General features: G+C 32.6%; 2 protein-coding genes and 1 pseudogene across 3 annotated transcripts; all 3 read right to left on the reverse strand.

Annotated features, from left to right (window-relative positions):
• Positions 1–1,141: 1,141 nt before the first annotated feature.
• LOC136090497 (uncharacterized) lies at positions 1,142–6,493 on the reverse strand. Of its 2 annotated transcripts, XM_065817199.1 has the most exons (8): positions 6,256–6,471; positions 3,001–3,257; positions 2,797–2,910; positions 2,512–2,697; positions 2,339–2,407; positions 1,869–2,089; positions 1,466–1,625; positions 1,142–1,333 (listed from the first exon to the last, which is right to left on the reverse strand). In XM_065817199.1, the coding sequence occupies exons 1-8, from the start codon at positions 6,312–6,314 to the stop codon at positions 1,266–1,268; spliced, it is 1,134 nt and encodes a 377-aa protein (XP_065673271.1). In that variant the 5' UTR covers positions 6,315–6,471; the 3' UTR covers positions 1,142–1,265. The 2 variants fall into 2 exon arrangements, with proteins under 2 accessions (XP_065673271.1, XP_065673270.1); XM_065817198.1 differs by lacking the exons at positions 1,142–1,333; positions 1,466–1,625; positions 1,869–2,089; positions 2,339–2,407; positions 2,512–2,697 and having other exon boundaries at positions 2,797–5,461; positions 6,256–6,493.
• An 11,074-nt stretch (positions 6,494–17,567) lies between these two features.
• On the reverse strand, positions 17,568–17,634 carry LOC136091262 (U2 spliceosomal RNA; annotated as a pseudogene).
• Positions 17,635–19,211: 1,577 nt separating this feature from the next.
• Positions 19,212–20,948, reverse strand: LOC136090878 (uncharacterized). The gene has a single exon (XM_065817854.1). It carries the CDS (start codon positions 20,946–20,948, stop codon positions 19,212–19,214), a length of 1,737 nt encoding a protein of 578 aa, XP_065673926.1.
• Positions 20,949–23,538: the final 2,590 nt, after the last annotated feature.

A 23,538-nucleotide genomic window follows, 5' to 3' on the forward strand; every position in this document is an offset into this window, starting at 1 on the left:
ACATTTTATAATGTTTTTTTAGTTTAGTGTCTCCTTTCTTGTATAATTGACCCCTGCACTCCCCCCCCCCCCTTAACCCTAATCGTAGTTACAGATATAGATGTAGGTACAGGCGCAATAAAGTGTTCATACATCAACTGTGCATTGTTTCATGTACTTCAAAATAATGATTTTCTAGCGCATTAAAGTTTAAGTTATAATCAAAAAAGTCGCAGAGAAAACTTGAGTATTAAAAAAGATTTAATACGCCGTTTTCGGATATATTAACGATATACGTCGTTTGTAAGATTTAATAGAAGTTTCTTTTTAAATCAAACCCACTAGCAATCTAATTTAGGTATTTTAAAAGATAGAGAAATTTCATGCAAATCTTACATTTAAAAAAGTAAATACACCGAAAAGTCTTCTTGAAACTATTACAAATCAAGGTATTGTTGGCACACGGAAACGGCACAACAGAAAAAAACACATCTAAACTATTTCAGTATTTATGTTAATAAGGTATGCACCAATAAAGGTACGGACTCTTCAAAGTATTATCGTGATGGCGAAAAGTTATGCTGGAGCACTTTCATCTTCAGTCACATCCAACACTCAAGCGAAAACTCTACTTGGAATTTTTAAATCTAATTCGTCCAACGACAGTGCAAATGTTTTGGTGTGCAGATATGGAGATTTGAATATCAGCGTGAACGATTTTTTATTTGCTTTGTCTGGCAAAAATCTGTTATCTAATGTCTGGGGAGTTACGAGGCATTACTCAAATAAACTTTTCGAGTTTGCGGGTGATAAACAATTCGGCAGTCGAAGTGTTTCTTAACACCGAAATTGAAATCAAAGGCTGCGCACTTAGCTTTCAACAAAAGTTTGTACGTAAGGTACATCACAGTGGGCATTTGGACGTCCAAGGACGTCCAGGGGACGTCTAAATTGGACCTAGGACGTCCAATGGACGTCCAGTAGACGTCCAAATGAAACACCTTTCGTCCGTCTACAGCGGACGTCCAAGGACGTCCGTTTAAAACACTTTTTGGACGAATTGAGACGTCTGGCGGACGTCCAAATTCGTCCAAAATTGACGTCCTATCAAACGTATGGTCGTCGTATTTAGGCATGACACCGAAATCTTGCAATAATTTCCTTTTTCAAGTTAAAAATTTATTTACTTGTTTAAATGTTATAATACATGGTATAATTTACAAAAAAAATTGAAGAATTTTTATATTATTTAACTCCTTCTTTTTGCGATTTCGGCATTGCACGTTTTACAAGTCGCCAACACGTGTCTCAATATTGCCCACGTCAAAACCATCTTTTTCTGAGATGAGCGCTTCTAAAACAAGCAAAATTTAGAACTAATTTTCATTTATATTTAATATTATTATGATTTTTTTGTTCTTTATAACAAAACTTGATAAAAAATTTAAGTTAATTACGATGTAATTAGGTATGTAAACTAACTTACTTTTTAAACATTTGTATAACGTTGTGGCCACAAATTTTCGTTTTCCTTTTATCCCATCTTTACTGAAGCAGCTTTGTAAAGGTTGTGTCATTATGCTGTCTAACACATTTTTAACTAGTCGACGTGGCGTTGAACCACCAACGCCCTTAATCTGTGTAATCTAGAGACAATAAAAACTTTATTTAAAAAAAAAATCCAAGCTAATCTCAATCTTGTGTCTATTTGAGGAAAGACAAAAATCATTGTAAATAAAATTGTTAACTTCTAATTTAAAATAAAAAATTTAGCTTTTTTAGTTTTGAGTTTTATTTTTAAAAACTCAAAACTAAAAGGTAACATTGAAAACTATTGAAAAAATTTACTTTTTCTATAAGGTGGGAAAAAAAAAAACTGACTAAACTACCTTGCGAAACCTCGCTGCTTTACTGGAGTTTAATCCATTTTCTTCCTCATCAAACCTTTCCATTGTATCTATTGGTTCTGTTAAAATATCGGCAGTTGCGAACCCACTGGGTCCCGCATCATTACTTTCAAGTAGCTCAAGACGATCAAGGATTTTTTTTTGATTCTCCTTAACTTGATCCAATTGACTTGTTAGTTCCATGAAAATTGCATATTGAAATTCTGAAAAGTAAAGCGAAAATTTAATTAAATATATAATTTATGATTTTTCAAAATTGAAAAAATATTTATTATTAATTGCAACTATTGAATTAGATTTAATTACAATTAATTATAACAATAAATTCTTAATTCTGAAACTAAAATGAATTATAAATATTATTATCAATATAATATAAAAAAATGAAACAGTTTTCAAAAATGAAAAACAACATTGATAAAATATATACAAGTAAATACAAAAGTACTCACGCTTGTTTGGCATTTCTTTAAAAGAAACTCCACCATCGCCTATATTTGAATGTTTCCTTTTTAAATCACCTGTTTTAAAATCAAGTTGAAAATATAGTTAAATTTTTATTCTGAAAATATAGTTAAAAAAGTATACAGTTTTTCTGAAATATCTGTAAATATAACCTCATCACCTGTATTTGAACATTTATTGCTCAGCCTATGAGTAAATCCACTGCTCATAGATTCATTAGAATGAAAAATGAAGTCTAGCTCTGGACTAGGTGCTCGAACTTCTTTTGATTTTTCAACATTTTTGTTAATGAAATCAGGTGTAAAATCAGGCAACAGACTTGGAGCTTGAGCTGCTTTCAGTTTTTCTAATGCAAAAAGAAAAAAACAAAAAAACAATAAAGTTGAAATAAATACTAATCAAACAAATAGTTTTTCTGGAATACCTTTACATAAAACTTAGTCACCTGTATTTGAATATCTATCGCTCAGCTTATGAGAAAATCCACTGTTTACAGGTTCATTACAATTAAAAATTATGTTCAGCTCAGGACTGGGTGCTCGAACTTCTTTTGATTTTCCTTACGGTTGATACAAATAAATTATTTATACACTCAATAATTTTTTTATCAAGAGAAATTATATAAATAATAAAAAATATAAACAGTGACTTTCTGACTCATCTTCTGTTTGAAATTGAAGCATCTGGTTGCATGTCTCTAACGTTCCAGCTTCCAAAATAAATTCAATAAACTTATACTTTTTCCAGCCTGGTTCCGGAAGAGCCCACTCAGAAATATAAGTTCCAAGAGTTTTGTATCCTTTGGGTGGAAAATAAACAATATATTTGTCTAAACTAACCCAATGAGAAGGAACCACTGTCTTGGTTGGTAGACCTTTTTCAGTTATAACCACAGTACTAAAAAGCCTGAGAATAAAAAAAGGACTTAATGAACAAATCAAAAGTACATACATATTACATTCATCTTAAATATCTTTTTACTTTTTTTAAATTAGAAACATAAACCAGTCAATATTGTGTACATATAATCTTAACTTCAGATTTTATAAGTTTTTTTAAACAGATTAATAATAAAACCAAAAACAGTATATTTAAATAAATCTCTTCTCATAAAAAAGGTTTAGAAGTAGAAAATTTTAATATAAATAAAGATAAGTATAGTTTATTAGGTTGTTTTTTTTTTTCAGCCCAAATTTACACAATTTAGTAATGGTATGATAACTTGATCATTTCCATGTGGTAAGCAAACACATTTTCTCCATTTTATATTTGTACAAGTTACTTGATCTGACCAAAGTGTATCTTTTCTTATCAGAAATATTTGAAGAGTCTTAGAAAAAACAAAATCTTCAAAAAAATTATATAGTTCACTCTTTTCGTACATCTTGCATACTAATCTACCATCAGGCAAAATGTTGTTCACAAAGCATATACAATCTTGAGTATTAAACCAAGAGTTAGTAGGTCCATTAAACTTGGTAATAGGAATTGTTTTCTCAGAGTAAGTATCTTTTAATTCATGAAGCCTTTTAATTATTTCTATTAATGGATTCTGTTTACCACGTACCATTCCTTTTAAGGTTTTCAAATAATTTTCAAATTGAAAACATGAAAAAACATCAAGAGAAGATTGAAAAAATTCAACATCATCAGTAAGATGCTTGAGGTTATGTATATTGTATACAGTGAAAGTATCACCATAATGCTCATGTGCATTAGTAACAAAATAATTTAAAAGTTGCCTTGCTGAATTTAGATAACTGCATCGTAAGATGGTTTCCTCTTCACATAGCATGCGTATTGCAAGAGCTAAACTCAAAAAATGTTTGTATCTTTTTGGTTCCAGCACATCCTTTAGTACAACAATGCCTGTGTATAGAAGAAAAGTTCTAAATTCAGTAGCCTTCCACCGATTTACTTCAGTTAGTTCACGTGGTTGTCTCGCAAAATCTGAAGGTAATTTTCCTTTTAGTTCACTTAAACGATGAGATATCTCTATCAGATCTGCAGAAGCCAATCTTCCAGAGAATATCCGTGGATATCCTCCTTTTAAATACAATAAAATACGACGCATTACTCCTAAACAAACTAGATGCATATAGTCCAATGGAAACTGTTGAATAAAATCTAGTTCTTGAATTTCATACAATGGAGTCACTATATGCTGATGAGATCTGTTTTCATTATCTAGTTGAGCATACTGGCCCGAACGTAACCCATAATCAGTTCTTTTTAAAACCAAATTACTATTAATTGTACCATAAACTATACGACCTTTAACAGACACACCAGCCTCATCACATCTCTCACAGGCATGGTAACCACAATGTTGTACAATACCCTTCAGAAGACTGCGTGCAGGCGAATCACATGGAATTGCAAAGATTGAGACATAATAGGATTTACCGCATAAAATAACTGTTTTATTATGCAGCTCTTTAAGCTCATGTGCAAAATTGGTTAAAAACTCAATAGGATTTGGTTTTTTCTCACCACCATACAAGGCAACAGTAAAAGGTTGAAAAACAGAAAATTGAGATGTGATAGGCCATAATTGGTATCCCGATGATTTAAAAATAGGGAGACCATCTACATTAAAGAGTAGCTTAATTTCATGACAGTTATATGCACTGCGCCTTAAAATTGTTTCAAGACCTTCCTTTATGCCAAGGTATTTATATTCACCTTCATTCATTTCGGTTGTATCAACTTTGTTCAATGTTCCTAAAACTGTCCTTGAATCTTTTGGAAGTTGGTGCCCATGATTTCTTAAAATTGTTAATAAGTCATTAACACATTCTCGTGTAGTTTGATGCTTTAATACCCAAATACGAATGTCTTTTAATAATGATTGACTATTATCTGTTAACTCACTAAATTCATCATCTGAAGGATAAATAAAACCATTAAAACTTTGCGAAACACTATTTACTTTGGGCTGATGATCACAATCTGATGCATTCTCACTTTCTGATTGCAAGAAACAACCACAATTAAAAGATTTTATAGCTAAGTTTTTACTAATATTTGAATCATTTGTTGGGGAATCAATACATTGTGAAATTGCATACACATGACTACGGTTATTACGCCAGTTAGTTATACGCTTCCTAAAACAACACTTTGCAAATAATAAAATTGTGTAAAATATACATATAATAAAACTTATTTGAATAAAGATAAGGTGGTAAATTTATTTTACTCAATTTGTAACTAATATTATTACTATTATTATTATTAAAAACTTTTCCATATATGTAATATTAATTTATTATTATACTGTTGAAATGAAAATTTAAGAAAAAATGAAGTTGAAATAAGTTAAAATTTAAAACACATTTAGAATTAAATATACATCATTTAAATTAGATATATCTTTTGAATCTTACCTCTAGGACTCCTAGAATTAAGATTACCAGAAAATACTAATATATATTTTTAATAAGTACTCTAAAATTTCAAAAGAAGAAAAAAACACGGAAGCTGTCTATAAAACATGTAAATAACCACCCGGTATTTTAGTCTACTAGATTAAAATATTTATGCAAAAACTATATCATATAGTTTTAGTATAGATATTTTAATCTAGCTAGATTAATCTAGCTAGATTAAAATATCTACTGATATAATTATCTATTAGATTAAAATATCTATACTAAAACTATATGATATAGTTTTTGTATAAATATTTTAATCTAGCAGATTAGTGGTATCTCTAGAGATACCACTAGAAATATACTATATATTATACTAATATAAAGCTTTAACTATAGAAAATAAAACAAAGCTGAAATAAATGTTATTTAAAAAACTTTATATACCATATACTTATATAGTTTTTCAACTAACATTTATAATCAATGCTAATAAATTCAGCTTTGTTTTACTCAAAATTTACTTGTACCTTTGATATTTTTCACTTGAATCTCCTTGAAATCTTTTTGAATACGTCTTACGTTCCATTATTTAATTTTGCAGGAAGACAGAATGATCAACTGTAAGTAATGCGTAATGTAGGAAGACAGAGTAAGCAACTGTAACAAGAAATGTTGCAACTAGCACGCTCTTATATAACAGGGAATATAATTATACTCAAAAACACAATTACAATGGCGGGTAATAGTTCGCGCAAGCGTATTAATACTATCGACGTCCGTAGACGTCCAAATTAAAAATTAGGACGAAGTTCGACTAATTTGGACTTCCAAGGACGTCTAATTAGTTCGCGGAAATCCGGACCAGATTTGTTCGTCTTTGGACGTCCAAGGACGTCAAATGCCCACTGGGATGTACTCGTGCAAAATATCCCAATTGGTATTTTACGAAACGGGTGTCAAAGCGCATTCATCTTGCTTGGAAAGCACCTTGCGACAGGCAGAGGTGAGTTTGACTCTTTTTACCTGCAAAAGGTTAAAGCCCAAGGGGAAGACATTTACACAGGTAACGTAATTATTATTATAAAAAACTGGAAAAACCCATCTCAAAATCCACTGCCACGCTATCAAAACGTTGATGGGCTTACCCTCAGATACAAACATATCGGTCAACCAGAAATCAACGCTCAAAGAGCTGGCCCAACCATCTCACCCTCTGAACCCAAACATATCGAAACTGCAGAGGTCAACAGTGAAGACAAGAAAAGTGAAGACAAAGATATTAAAAATTCAGACGATAACCTTTGCAGAGTTGACACCAATATTCATAATCCTGATCCTCAAAGCAATAAAGTTTCTTTAAAAATAAAAAATCTATCGAAGTCTGTCCAGTCAAATAGAAAAAGACTTGGACAATCGGAGGGAGAAACTCCCAAAAAAGTAACAAATATAAATGTTTTAGTAACTGACACAACGACCTTGGAAACACCAGAAGAGATCGACATGGTTGTACGTGAAGAAACAGACCAAAAATTTGATCAGGACGAGGGCGATTTGTTATTCATTGATGAGGACTATGAAAGCCAAACATGTGCGGAAAAGAAATCGTAAGTTTATTTCACTCTAAAATTTTTCGTTTTATCTTACTTTTTAGCTTTGTTCTCAAATCAGACTATTATTTCGACTTTTTTTTGTTCTAAACTATTATTTCTTTTTCTTTCTACAAAAATTCTTTTTTTACGTTCTATTTTAAACTTCATTAATTATGCATGTCACGTTTTTAAAAAAGCGCTTAAGCTGTCGTAATTCGTATTGTTGTAGTTCGCGCTTTTTTGTGGAATGTTATGGTCCAGTGAATCCTATTGTTCGTATTACGTCAGTTCAAACGAAAACTCGTGCTATAAGGTTAAGGTTTTTATGTTTGTGTTTTTTATGTCAGGTTGTAAAATTATTATATTCATGTTTAAGGTACACGAGTTTTCAAATTAGGAAACCTGATCCTCTCCATCATGGCTATTAATATTTTAACGTGCAACATAAATGGTCTAAACGATCAAGAAAAACGCAATAATTTTTTTGGGTTTCTCAAAAAATCCACCTTCGATCTTATCCTCCTTAAGGAAACAAAATCCGGACCGTCCACTATTAAACAGTGGAGTGACGAATGGACTGGCGAGTCTATTTGGAACTCAGGTCCGAGTCATAACTGTTGTGGGGTGGCGATACTCTCCAAATCCAATGTGTCTTTGCACGAACTAAAAAGGGACAACAACGGAAGAATATTAAATGTCATGATAAAAATTGATGAACACGAAATGCAGGTGCTGAATATTTACGCGCCCAATGTGCCGAGAGAAAGGCGCCTCTTTTTTGGCGACCTTGGAGATTTCTTGCAGGACACAGGACTACCCGTCCTGATGGCCGGGGATTTCAACATGGTCGAAAGCCTGCCTCTTGACACAGAGGGCACAAACAACGCTAAATATCACACCTACGGCATTGCTGAACTCGGGGTCCTCCAAGGTAAGTATAACCTCGTAGATGTTTATCGTTACCAATTTCCCAACAAAAGAGAATTCACATGGCGCAATCAGACGGTCAAATGTAGACTCGACAGATTCTACTGCCCTGATAAAATCGCCAAAAAAACAACATACAACAAAATTCTCACTAACCCTTTTTCCGACCACGAGTTCGTGTCAACAACTGTCAATTTTAGTAAAATCAGGAGAGGACCAGGATACTGGAAATTAAACTGCTCCCTTTTGGAAACAGAGGTACATAGGCAAAAAATTGAATTCTTAATTCGAGATTGGCAAACAAGAAAACGGTCCTATACGTCAATTTTAAAATGGTGGGACGACTGCAAACTTTTTGTTAGGGCTGAATTACAACACATATCGATACAGGAAAGTGCGAAAAACAAAAAAAATATCAAAAGGATTGAAAACGAAATCCAACGGGAGCGACAAAACGCTAACCCGAATTTAGATAGCATCAAAGAAAAACGCGATGCTCTTTTCTTGCTCCAGTTTCCCGGAGCGTTTATTCGCACGAAACAAAAACTAATCGAAAAAGGAGAAAAACCTTCAAAATTTTTGTATAATTTGGAAAAAGTTCAACAGCGGAACAAGTCAATTACCGAAATTCGCAAGAATGACGGCACATTGACGAGTGAACCTGGTGAAATACTAAACTCCCTAGTTTCATATTACAAAAACATTTACACCAAAACTAGTTTATGCAAAGACAGCCAAAACTATGTCTTGTCACACATCACTAAACGTTTAAGTGATGATGAAAATCAATTTTTAAACACCCGCCTGTCGGTCGCCGAACTAAAAGAAGCCCTTTTTAAATTTGAAAACGGAAAATCTCCGGGCTTTGACGGACTTCCAGCTGAATTTTATAAAACCTTTTGGCACATTTTAGAAAAAGATTTTGAAGAACTTGCCTACGAAATACTTTTCGTAGAAAAAAACACCAGCCACTCTATGAAAAAATCTATTATTTCACTGATCCCCAAACAAGGAGATCTTACCGAATGCAAAAACTGGAGGCCCGTATCCCTAATCGGCGCTGATTACAAAATAATCACAAAAGCGCTGGCCCGAAGACTTGCAAAAGTAATGGGGAAAATTATAGAACCAAATCAAACTTGCGGAATCCCAGGTAGAACAATATTCTCAAATTTACATTTAGTCCGTGATCTTATAGATTACGCGCAATTTAAAAATCTACCTAGTTTCATTTTGTCAATAGACCAAGAAAAGGCGTTTGATAAAGTCGATCGTGCGTTTCTGCTTCAGATTCTCTGAAAATTCAATCTCGGAGAAAATTTTGTATCTTTTGTTAACACCTTATATTCAGAAGTTTCGGCATGTGTTCTGAATTGTGGTTTCCTGTCAGCCTCCTTCCCTACGGAAAGGGGAGTTAGACAGGGTGATCCCCTCTCTCTCTTGCTGTATGTTTTTGTCGCCGAAGCTCTCGCTTTGGTGATCAGAGCAGATGGCAGAATAGAGGGTTTCCCGCTACCAGGTACTCCAAAACCCCTTAAAATACAGCAGTACGCAGACGATTCGAACTTTTTTGCCAGGGACGTAAAATCAGTCCGTTGTTTCTTCGAAAAAGTAAAACTGTTTGAAAAAGCAAGTGGTTCAGTGATCAATGCCTCAAAAACCAAGGGTCTCGCTCTTGGGGGTTTTGATCCCAAAATGTACCCGGAATTGGACGGCATAGAGTGGAACAACAACACCGGTTTCAAAATTTTAGGTGTTACTTTTTACACCAGACTGAGCGATACTACCATTTTCAACTGGTTAGTAACTCTAAACAAAATAGAGAAAAAACTCAAGTTTCTGGGACTACGTACTTTGTCACTTAGGGGAAAGACTATGTTGATAAATACGTTAGCAATGTCAAAAGTATGGTTTCTGGCAAACGTGCTGCTCGTTCCCGAATGGTTAATAGAACGTCTGCACAGAGCCATTTTCGAAAATCTGTGGCAAAAGACCAATTACAATTCGGTCAAGAAAGAGACACTTTTCTTACCCGTCAAAAGCGGGGGTCTCGGAATTTTATCACCGAAGGAGCAAAGTCTTGCACTTCGCCTCAAAACACTCTTTCAACTGAAAGAATGCGAAGAGGACAAAGCTCACGAATATTACTACTTTTCAAAGTATTGGTTGGCGAGTTCACTTATAAAATTTACGAACCAAAACCTAAGCTGGAACTTTTTAAAGCAGAACAATTTTCCGAAACACTGGGACAACAAAACGTCTCAGTACTACAAAACAACAATAGAAATATTAGGCAAAAACGGGTCCCTTTTTAACATCCCCCTAAAAACAACAAAAAAATTTTACTTAGAAGTGGCAAAAAACAAAAAGACAGTCGTGCCAGCAGAACTTTTTTGGAACAGTTCAACAAAAACAACAATGCCGTGGACCCAAATTTGGAAAAAAAACTTCACCTCCCACGCATGCGGACCGACTCAAAACATCCTCTTTCGTTTCTTACACAACAGTTTACCTTCTGCGGCCTTGCTAGCCAAAAGCACAAGGCAACAGATCGTCAAAAATAACAAATGCAAAACTTGTGGTAAAATCGAGGACAACATGCATATCTTTGCCTACTGTCCTCCTTCTGTCGAAATTTGGGAATATTTTAAACATGTATATAACTCCTTGACATCCCGAAACAACTTTTCTCCGATAAATTCGATTTTCTCGATTGAAACAGCGAGTTTATCGGAGAAAAGCCCTACTTCGCAGCTGCTGTTGACACTCACTCAAACCATCATGAGTGCAATATGGAACAGTAGATGCCACCACATGTTTAGTAACAAAAAAATTGACCCAATGGCAGTGATCAGGGTAGTAATCAGGAACATCAGGAATATTGTTACCTTAAAATATAATTATCATGTCCGCAGAAACATCGCGGACATTTTCTGTGAGTATTTTTGTATAAAAAATGTTTTCTGTCAAGTAGAGAATGGAAGTCTGAAACTAAACATATGAGCTGAAATAAAACAACGGCTCGTGTTATGTTTAGTAAAGACTTTCTTCCCTCTTGCAATTTTTTTATGTTATACAACAAACTTATTATTATATAAAATTAGCAAATCACTGCCAGACCTTAATATATGAAATATTATTTTAGCACATTAATTTTTTTATCTATAGTGTTCGTAACGTAATGTTTATGTAAAAGTCCTGTAATTCCTTTTTTAATTTTTTTGGATATAAATCTTCCTTTTTCCTTATGAACCTCTCCTTAACCTAATTTGAAATTTCTTCTCTCTTTTTACCTAATCTAAACTCTTGATTTCTTTCCGCACAACGGCAAAAAAAAATTAAAAAAAAATATAAAACCAAAAAACACAAAAAAATATAAAATCAAAAAACACAAAAAAATAAAAAATTAAAAATACAAAAATAATGTAATAAAATTTAAAAAAACAAAAAATGTATATATTTACGCTAGCTTTGTAATACCATATATTGTAAAAACATAAAAACTTAGTTAATGTTATAAAAAATTGTAAATATTTATTTTTTTTTAATAAAATAAAAAAAAAAAAAAAAAAAAAAAAAAAAATTGTTGGCACATTGATATATGGTAACTTCATATATTGATATATGGTAACTTCACTGGTGTGGTGGCATATGCGGATGATATCATACTTTTAAGCTCTACCCTCTCTGCTCTCAAAAAGCTGATAAAAACATGCAATATTTACAGTAATTTAAATTGTATTAAAATAAATGCCGAAAAAACTGAATTCTTGATTTCAGGTAAAGCCCAAATACAAACCAATACGATAACGATATCTAGTAATAAAATAAATCTTCAGAATAAACTTAGACATCTGGGATTCACATGGGATACTAAACATTCAACTTTTGCTTCACTTAATAATACAAATGTTGATGAAAAAATTTCAAACTTTAGAGCTGTTATTCAAACTCTTATTCAATCTGGAACCCGGTTTGCCCACCCAAGTTCTATTTCTTATATATATAAATTATTGGCAGTCCCTACCTTAACTTATGGTATGGAGATATGTAAATCTATTATTATCAATAAATTCGCTATTTAAAATCCAATCCATTTCAAAAAGTATTCAACAAAATAAATTAAACTTGTTTCTTCGTCTTCTTAATAATAAAACAACTTCAGACATTATCTTTTCACAACTGAAACACCCCTTATTTAAACATTCGTTTGTTGGCGATATTCAGGACCTATGCCGTTTTCGGTTGCTAAATTTTCAAAACCTAATTCAAAATAAAAAGAAGATAAAAATAGCACTTTCTAAAAGTGAAATTCCCTCCGAAGTTGAACAAACTTTGAAACATGCAATAGAGTGCTGGAATGCGAAAGGGCAAAGAGGAATTTTTAAACAAATTCTGGAAGAAAAAATTCTTAAGTGAAAATCACGAGAAATAACTTTCTTATTTTTCTTTTTTACCTTGTAAATTACATTGGGTGTTAAATAAATGAAATAATAATAAAATCTCATAATATAATTAAAATATAAAGATTTTCGACAAATTTTGGCTTCACGGTAAGGAAGGTGGCGTGAAATTCCTGGTTAAATGCACTTCCGCGGTGTTCTGTGAAAAGACCGTAAGGACTTCTTGGGGAACTTAAAAAAAAAAAAAAAAAAAAAATTAAATATATATATATAAATATATATATATATATATATATATATATATATATATATATATATATATATATATATAAAATATAAATAAAAATATAAATAAAAAATATAACTAAAAATATAAATAAAATGTAAATAAAAAAAGATTAAGTATATATATATAACAATTAGATTAGTTTTTTTTGAATATGTCTTATGCTAGTGTTACAAGTAAAGTAGAGGTGCTTCGTGAACGTGTTGTTGAATTTCGAACCCGTTTGGATTATTCTAAAGTCAGCAATTGAAAATATATCTCAGAGAAAGCCAAAGAACTTAGCGAGATAATAGCAGCAAAGATTGGAAGAAGTAAAATTGAAAATATTACTTACCACAGAGATGGTAGGTGGATAGCGGTTCTTAAATCAATCAATGATGCTAATAACGTTTCGATAGAGCAGATTGAAATAAATGAATGTGAAAAACCCATTATATTCAAGCGGAGAGAAGAACAAGGTTTTTTAATAACAATTAAGTGTGACCCTACTGTCACCGATGCTGAACTTTCTGATAAACTTGCTCCTTACACTGATACAATCTACTCAATCAAACATACAACGTACGACTTTGACCGAACTATCGAGGATGGTCGGAGACTTTTTAGAGTGAAGCTCAACTCAATGGTAAAGTTTTTACCACATTATGTCAAAATCAATGGTATAAGAATTATTCTAAACTTTGCTGGAAAAGAGTTTTATTGTAACAACTGCCAAAGCAAACATATACCAAGGAATGCATGTGTTCCACCAACTAACAAAGATGAAATAAAAAAGATAACTACAGTAGAAAACCCTATCGAATTCACGTTCGTTCAGAGTGTCATTGATAATAAAGGCAAAGCATCCGTATTTAATTTTATTTCACCATTACATAAACCAACACCAGTTATGACAACGCCAAGAGGTGAGGTAAAAAACTCAATTTATTCTTTAAATAAAAATCTATTATTAATTTGGAAAAGCAACTTAACTTGAGCTTACCGGATAATGTGAAAAAAAAAAAAAAAAATTAAAAATATACAACACGAAAACGCCTTCGACGAAGCAAGACGTTTGGAAAAAGAAAAGTTAAAACGTTTGCATCCGATCGAAAATCTTGTTATAGTTGATGATCAGTTTATGGAATTTAAATCAAAAACGAGTGAGAGAAAGGTGAAAGAAAAAGACTATTTAATTGAGAAAAGTGATATTGAGGAGTGACAATATTATATATGGTTTTGTGGTTTATCCTCCTCCGGCTAATTGCCATATAGAGGCTACATTACCGAGGACCGCAAGGACAAGTTCGGCTCCAAACGGAGCGTCATAACCCGCTTAGCGGACCAAAAGTAAAGTGATATTAGGAAGAACGAAGATATGTTAGAGTAGAAGATAGAAGTCGTCGATTTAGAAAGATAGCATAGAGACAGCGGACAGGATTGCACGCGGTGTTAGAAGGTGCAATTAAAATTTGTTAGCGAATTAATTTATACTATTTCGTAACATCTGACGGAGTGACAATATTATATAGGTATTGTGGTTTATTCTCCTCCGGCTAGTTGCCATACAGAGACCATCATACCAAGGCACGCAAAGACATGTTCAGCCCCCAAGAAGGAGCGTCATAACTGCTTTACGGCCGAGAGTAAAGTGAGTTTTGGAAGAACGAAGTTATTTTAGAGCAAAAAGATGGAAGTAATCGTGTTAGAAAGATAGCATAGAGAAAGCGGACAGGATTGCACATGATGTTAGATTGTGCAATTATAATTTAGCTATTTCATGAGAAACAGGAATTATTTGAAAAAAAGAATTAAGTATATATATTATTATATATATACTTAATTATTTTTTTTTTTTTTTTTTTTTTTTCTTTTTAGGTTTTTTTTTTAATTTTTTTACTAAAGGTTTATAGATTTCTTTAATTAGAAGGCGAAACTTAGGTTTTGGACGTCATTTTTTGTTATTGCTTCATTAATTGAAAAGTTGTTGTTGAAATATTTAATTTTATTTTCCCTAAGTGCTTTGTTGTATTTTGCCTTCCATATGTATTTTATTTCTCTCTTGATGTTTTCTACAATTTTGTTTGCCTCAACATGCTTGTTTTCCTTAAGTTTTAAGTTTCTTGCTCGCCATATTTATTTGTTTTTTAATTTGAGTGTTTATTGGAAATATATTTGCGACAAACCATATCTTTGAAAGTGCTAGTACGTTCAGAAACGTTCCTTTGCATTTCAACGATACGTTTCGATACTTGAAACATTGGACCTTTTTCTCAAACGTAGATACTATGCGCTTCCAGTTTTGGCTCGCAGTAAAACCCAGATCTGTATAAAAATCTACGCCTAAAATTTTCATGCCTGTTTGATTTACCCAACTTATGTTGTGGTCAGTATAGTATCCTTTTTCGATATTGTTTTGATACGCAAGGTAGTTAAAAGGTCCTAGCGCTAAGGCCTTTGATTTAGATTTATTTATGTTTGACCCTGTTGCCTGTTGAAATTCCTCTAAAGTTTTGAAGATTTCATCAATTGATGTTGTGTTTTGTGCAGTGATTATGGTATCATCCGCATATTGAAGAACTTTTAGATTTTTTTTATTTCCTGGCAAAGGGATTCCATCAATGTTTTCATTCATTTTAATGGCAAGAGATAAGGTTTCAACCGCTAAACAATAGAGCATAAGTGAGACAGGATCACCTTGTCTAACTCCTCTATGTATCTCAAAAGGTTGACTCATGAAACCATTGTTTATGATTATAGATTGCGAATTTTTCAGACTTTGTTTGATGGCTAGTATAAAGTTGGGCCCTAGGTTAAATCGCTCTAGGACTTTGAATAAGAACTCCCGATCTAATTTATCGAATGCCTTTTCTTGATCAATCGAAAGAATAAAACTGTGAGTTTTTTTTCGATTTGTATATTCAATTAGATCTCTGACCAAGAAAAGATTAGAGAAGATTGTTCGGTTAGGAACCGAGCATGTTTGCGATGGTTCTAGCATTTTTTCTAATAGTTTAGCTAATCTATTTGCTAAAGCTTTAGTCATTATTTTGTAGTCGGCACTCAGAAGTGATATAGGTCGCCAATTTTTCAGTTGTTTCGGGTCTCCTTCCTTAGGTAACAGACTAAGAATTGCTGTTCTCTGAGACCACGTTAAGTTTCTGTCTTCTTGAAAGAGGTTTTCATTAGCTAGCTCAGTAAAATGTGGTCCGACCACATCCCAGTATTTTTGATAAAATTCTACTGGAATACCATCTATACCTGGAGATTTTCCTTTTCCTAATGATTTGGCTGCATTATAGAGCTCTTGTTGAGTTAACTTTTCATTTAATGGTGCATTCTCTTCAGCACTAAGGGTGTTTTTAATGTTATTTAGGAAGGATTCTTGTTTTCTTTTGTCTAGCTCTTTAGCTTGGTATAAAGTACTGTAGTAGTTTCTTAATATTTTATTTACATTTATGGGGTCATTGAATAGGGTGTTGTTTTCTATGACTTCAGTGATAGCTTTCTTTTTTTGGTAGCATTTTTCCATCGAGAAGAGTAACTTAGAAGGAATTTCTCCTTCTTCTACTATTGCTTGTTTGGTTCTTCGCACAATCTTTGTCAACTAACAATGATTTCATTTCATTTTTTAGGGATTTTATTCGTTCGTCGTTTTTATCGGCTTTTTCTTTTTCTTCTTCTATTTCTTTTTTTAAATTTTCAATTCTAATTTTTTTATTTAGGGCTATTTCTTTTGACCTTACAATTGCATTTTCTTTTATTTTGTATTTAAAGATTTCCCAACATTGGTTATTGTTTTTATATTTGTGTTTGGTACTTTTAAATATTTCCAGTTCCTCAGCAACTCTAGACGTAAAGGTAGGGTCGTCAAGGAGGTTTATATTGAGGTGCCAGTATCCTGGGCCTCTTTTGTTTTGAATTTTTTTTTGGTAGCTGCATAGTACAGCCCGATGGTCACTTAAATTAGAGTCTATAATATCTGTGTGGATCTGAGTATCGTTATCGCTCACACTGTATATTCTGTCAATTCGGCTGCTGTAAGAATTGTCTTTTTTTTGAAAAGTATAATTCTTGGATAAGGGGTTGGTCTTTCGATATAAGTCAAGTAAACCGTATTTCTCAGTAAAGAGTTTTAGGTTAAAGGTGCCAAGGGTATTATTTTTATTTAGATGATCTCCACCTTTCCTATCTAGTGTAGGGTTTTCGATTATTTAATTCTTAATACTTAATTCTTAATACTTAATTCTTAATATTTAATTCTTAATACTTAATTCTTTTTTTTTTTTTTTATTTTTTTTTTTTTTTAACCAACCAACTAGAGTGACCTGAAGCTGAAACCAGGCTTACACAGGGCCCTAGAAGGCGGTGTTATTTGGGAGCCGAGACTCCGTATTTTGTCCCATTTAAGGGTTTTTTAGCCCAATTAAGGGTTTTTTGGCCCATTTAAGGGTTTAGTTGCCACTCAGCCGAGACTGAGCAGCGCCAACTTAATGGTTTATCTCCATTTAACGTCCGGAGTGGACGGAACGCTTTAGGATTTCCGGACGTAGAAGGAGACATTGAAAAAGCGACTACGCCAAGAACCCCTATCGACTGTCACGGTTTCGACCTTGTGCTGTTTCTGCTTTCTAACAACACCGAAACCAATTGAGAGATGGTCCGGAGCCGAAATAAGAACAGATACTACACTTGATCTTAGCCATTAGGCCGAGAAGCGATTCTTTTTTACATCAATATTATATATAATTAGATTTTACATGGCAACTATCCGGAGGTTGATAAACCACAATACCCATAAAATAATTAGATTGGATTGCTTGTGGGTTTTATTTAAAAAAGATTATTTTTGATCACTTATAAATTTAACAGCTTTTGACCAAATAAAACGTAATGTAACTTAATATAATCTAAATATGAGACGCAATTAAATTAAGTATAGATTTTTTTGACGTTATGCTGCGTCTTAGTTTACACATATTAAAAGTGCATTCTTATGATTATAATTGTTATGGTTTTTTTTAACTTATAATTATATATATTTATAAGTTAAAAAAAAACCAAGCTGGTATTTTTTTAAACTTTTAACATTGTACAAAAAATTAGTTCAAAATTTTTTTATAACAAATCTGTCTTGAAAAAAAACGTTTTAATTCGCGAAGTTGCAATCGAGTAAGTGTAACTTTGCAATATGAATTTTATATATTTTGTTCCAAATGTAGATTAATAATATAAGTTTGATTTATAATCCACGGATATCCGCCTGTTGTCTAATAATGATTTCAGCACGTTCATGCAGGGGGGCTAACATTTTAATTTTTTTTTTTTTTTTGTTCCCAGGATCCGATCATCTTGTTTTTTTAGCAAAACATCCCTTTTTTGACGTCAAAATGAACATATAAATACCTGCAGTTTGCTCTATGTCTAGAAGTTGCCTAGAGTTTATTTTTAATGATGTATTATTATTATTATTATTCAGTGATCAAATACAAATACAATAATCTATTTATATTTTGATGAAGAGGTGCTGAAGAGGTGCTTTCGACTTCGGTTTCTTCGAGAGGACGACCGGTGCCGTCGACGTTTGACATTGAGTATTTGTACGTTGACTTGTTACATCCGCGCTCAACATGCATTACTTTGCATTTCTCAACGTTGAAATGCAAGAGCCAAATATGTGACCATTTCACTGCTCTGTCAACGTCATCTTGGAGAGTGATTTTGTCCGACTCCTTTTTAATTATCCCTATTATTTTGCTGTCGTCGGCAAACAGTTTCATATGATGAGTAATACTGTCCGGCAGGTTGTTTACAAAGATTACGAATAGCAATGGGCCCAAGACTGAGCCTTGAGGCACTCCACTAGTGACTGCTTTCCATTCAGAAGTAATGCTGTTTACAACCACTCGTTGACATCGATTGCTTAGCCAAGCTGCGATCCAGTCAAGAAGAGCGCCTTGAATACCGTACGCTCTCAGCTTATGAAGAAGGCGTTTATGTGGTACTTTGTCAAACGCCTTTGCAAAGTCTGTGTAAATGACGTCTACTGCATGTCTACAGTGAGTTGCTTCCGTCATGATATCCCGAGTTTCTAAAAGGTTTGATACACATCCCTTACAATGAACAAAGCTATGCTGATTTGGAGAAATTAGACCATTAGCAACGCAGTGTTCCATTATTCTTTTTTGTAAAATACTTTCCATAATTTTGCAAGGTATGGAAGTGAGCGAGACTGGCCGGTAGTTGGATGCTTTAAGCCTACTCCCCTTCTTGAAAATAGGTGTTACATTCAATTTTTTCTATAATTCAGGAACTACACCAGTTGCAAACGAGCACTTATAGATAAGCGAAAGAGGCTTGGCAAAGGTAGCTGAACATTTACTAAGGACCCTTGGATGTAATCCATCGTAGCCGGTTGATTTTCTTTCATCAAGGTTGTTTAGGCATTTTTGTACTATATCGATAGAGAAACTTGCTGGATCGATGACACAAACTGCTTCAGTACGACTTTCAAAGCCTGGCATTGAACCTTCGGGCTCTAAAACAAAGACTGATTGAAAATAGTTTTTTAACGGTGCGCATATATCGTCGGTACCGGTTGTGATGTTGCTATTGACTGTTTCAAGCAATGTAATGTTGTTACTGACGCTCTGCTTGCTTCTTACATATGCATTTAAGCGTTTAGGGTTGCTTTCGGAATCCCTGACGAGTAGCTCTTCGTACTTCTGCCTGCCAGCTTTGACCATTTTTTTAACTTTTTTGCAGGCAGTGCGATACGATATTTTGAGAAATTTGTGCGTATCTCGACCTGCATTAATGTATTTGGCCCAAGAGATGCGTTTAGCTTTGATCGCCTCAATAAGTTCTGGTGTTACCCATTGCTCCTGTTTTTCTGTAAAGGGAGTGGTAGTTGACGGAACGTGTAGGTTAGTGGCTTCATTATACACGTTTGTTAGAAGCTGGTACTCATCGTTTGCATTTAGCCCAGTGAATACTGTTTCCCATTCAACAGCTGCAATATGTGCTGATATTGCTGCGTAGTTTGCTCGACTCCAAATGAGTCGAGGTTTTAGCGGCAAAGTAGGCGAGTTGTTGAGGCATGCAACAGCAAATTGACCTTCGATAAAGCAGTGTGCTTGGCCCATTGGAGTGTCACCAAGAGAATCGCCTTGTTTAATGAAGATTAAACGATCTGGCTCATTTGTTATAACAAGATAGAGTGTGCTAGTAGGCTCGACGTGTCGACTACAACGGTAGGTTGGGAATGTGATAAGCTGAGTTAAGTGACACTCATCAAGGCACTTCTGGAACCTGATGTCGCCTTGACGGTCACCTCTCACGTGAGCAACAGTTGCAATTCCGCCGTTAACTTCGATAGACTCATAAGACGTATGGCTGAAATTGAAGTCGCCATACAGTAGCATTGCAGAGCAGTTTATATTAGGCAGTATCTGTTGAGCGGTAGTGATTGATGTGATACACTGAGTAAGAACTTGATCATTTTCGTCGTGTGGACGATATAAGCAGCCGAGGAGAAATGATTCTTGACCAAGTTTTATTTTTCGCCAGATTTGCTCAATTGATGTTGAGTTAAGCTGAGTAGAACTAACTTCGCTGACTATGATATCGTCTCTTGTGTAAATTGCAACTCCTGCGCCCCTCTTGTCTCTGTCTTTGCGATGTGGTTGGTAGCCGGGTACGGTAACGTCTGATAAATCTGTGAACCAAGTTTCCGCAAAAAATATGACGTGTAGCCGGCTGAATATATGTAGAGCTGATAGTCTAGCAAAAAGCTCTTGGCGTTTTTCATTGTTGAGTGAACATAGGTTGTTTACCCAGTAACTTAGATGGCTAGGTGAGACTGTAGAAGCGTCGGGTTGTATCGGTTTTATTTTTGCTTTAGTTATTGTTCTAGGACGTCTAGTTGGCAGTGGAGATTTCTGAGATAGGAACGGCTGTGTGGTTAGCGTAGTCTGACAGAGCTCTGACTGGGGATGAAAATACGTAGCACTGATTGGACGTTGATTCGATGACATCGGTGCAACAGATGCGACCTGTTCTTCGATGTATTATTTCGTCATTTTAGCGACGTGTCTTTTCCTTTCGTTTACGTTCATAGTTTATTACGTCGCAATGACCAAATTATTACTGAAGCATCGAGAAAATTGCGTGTTTACACATTTTTTTACGTTAAAATAACTAACTTTTAAATTTAAAACAAACAAATTAAAAAAACTAAGAAAATTTTTTTTTGACAAATTCGTTGCATTGTTTATAGCATCGGTCCCAGGTTAAATTATCTTTCTAATAGTGAAAGAATTCTGTAAATCATACGCACCGCTGACTAGATGTGTTAGATTTACTAAAAATTGCTCAACTTAACTCGCCCTATTCTTTGTTGGATATAATATAAATATGCAGTGGCGTAGCGAGGATTTTACGCACAGCGTAAAATTAAATAAAAAACTTTTTTACGATAAGTTTAAAAAAAATATTTTTATATGTAAAATAAGTTCCTTTTGCTTTTCTTATTTCTTTAGCGCCAATTTAAGCCTTTATGCCCTACCCAGTAAGCACAGATCGTTTTTAAAACATTTAAAAACGGTAATATTCGTTTTAATTAGTTTTTTAAATGTTTTAAAAACGTTTAAAAAGACTTGGCCAGAAAGATCGTGCAATCGCTTGCTGTAACTGATCACGCCTATAATTTTTTTCAATTTTTAACAATTTAAATGCAACAAAAAAAGTACTACAAGTATAGTGCCCTTAAAATGACAACAAACTCAATTATGCCTTTAAAAGTTTGGTGGCAGTATTTTTTTCGAAATTTATTTATTTTTATTTTATCTACAGACATAATTTCTCCCTGGGGGTTAAAAACATTATTCAATTTTATTTTTACTATTTTATTTGTACTTAAAAATTGTCTATTTTTGGCTGGGTGCCCTTAAAACGACAATCTTATTTTTGTTGATATCTCATTAACGATTATCTTAGTCGTGGAGATATCTTGTATAGTATTATCTGCTAGATTTATGTATCTCATAATATAAGGAAATCTGGAATTACTTTATTATTTTTCAAAATAATTAGAAAAATCATTTACTTTGACCCAAATTCTTCACTTGTTAATAAGCACAAGGAACATCATTTTCTTAAATAATTTCAGTACTTTTATAGCTTTACTTCTCTTTATATCTTGAAGTTTATTTTGACATAATAACAATTCTTAAATCTTACGATTTCAATTAACAGCTAAGTGCAAATTGAAAAAAATAAGACTTAAAAATCCAATTATTTATGTGCTGCATTTTTACATTACAGTGCTTGTAGAGTAATTGTTTTAATAGTTTAAAATGTTTATTATCATAGATAAAAATAAAAATGAAACTAAAATTTATCTAAGGGTAACAGCAAATGCAAATTCTATTATAAAAAAGCCAAGGAATGAATCTGAAACAGCTGTAAAGCAGTTTAACCGAGATGAAAGATACAAACAGATATATATATATATATATATATATATATATATATATATATATATATATATATATATATATATATATATATATATATATATATACATATATATATATACATATATATACATATATATACATTTACATATACATATATATATATATATATGTATATATATATATATATATATATATATATATATATATATATATATATATGTATTTATATTTTAAATAAAAGTCATAACAATTAGTTATATTTTGTTCTAGAATCTTTAAATATCACACTCTCCTAATGTAATTAGAAAATAATATTTCATACTATCGACATAAAGCAGTGTATTTTAGAATGTGACTCTGTGACAGTTATCTTTTTTTGATTTGATGATTTTACTTGCAAATTATAAAAGTGAATCGAGCTTATTAGCTCTTGCATTTTTCAAGTCACTTCCTAATATTATCAAAGTATTATTTAAGTAGTGGGCGATTCTCAAATTAGTGAAACCAGAGAGCTAATTTTCAAACACACTGTTTTGACAATCTTTTTGCATATTTCTACAATAAACTAACTAAATTTACACTTTAAAATACACATAGAAGTTTTTGTATAGCGTATGGAAAAATATTAAAATTATTTTTTTCAGTTACTAAAATTTGAAATTTTTTAGTTTTTAATGTCAGTAAATTGTTTTCCATTTATCACAATAAAAAAATATTTAATATTGTTATAACACAAAAGCATTTTCTTAACTACTTTAAAATGATTTAAACAAAAAAAAATTAGACATACATATTACAATTCAGTAAACACCCATTTTGTGACATCACAAAATACATTAAAAAACAACAAAAAAACAATGAATAGTTTTATTTGTGAGCAAACTAAAATGTTTTTTTTGTAAATATTTTTAGTTATAAGCAAACAGTATTAAAAAAACAAAATATAGTTTTTTTAACGATATTGTGGTAAAATAACTAAAAAATATTTACTAATAATTCGGTCACACACGAAATGTAGTTTTAAATTTAATGATTATATGTGACATTAAATAAATAAGTTCATTAAATTTAAAAAATCAGAAAATAAACAATTGATAAGGATTGGAAATAAATCATAAACACTATATATATAAACTATTATTATGAA

This window comes from Hydra vulgaris, chromosome 14, assembly GCF_038396675.1.
Source record: "Hydra vulgaris chromosome 14, alternate assembly HydraT2T_AEP".
Taxonomy (NCBI): Eukaryota; Metazoa; Cnidaria; class Hydrozoa; order Anthoathecata; family Hydridae; genus Hydra; species Hydra vulgaris.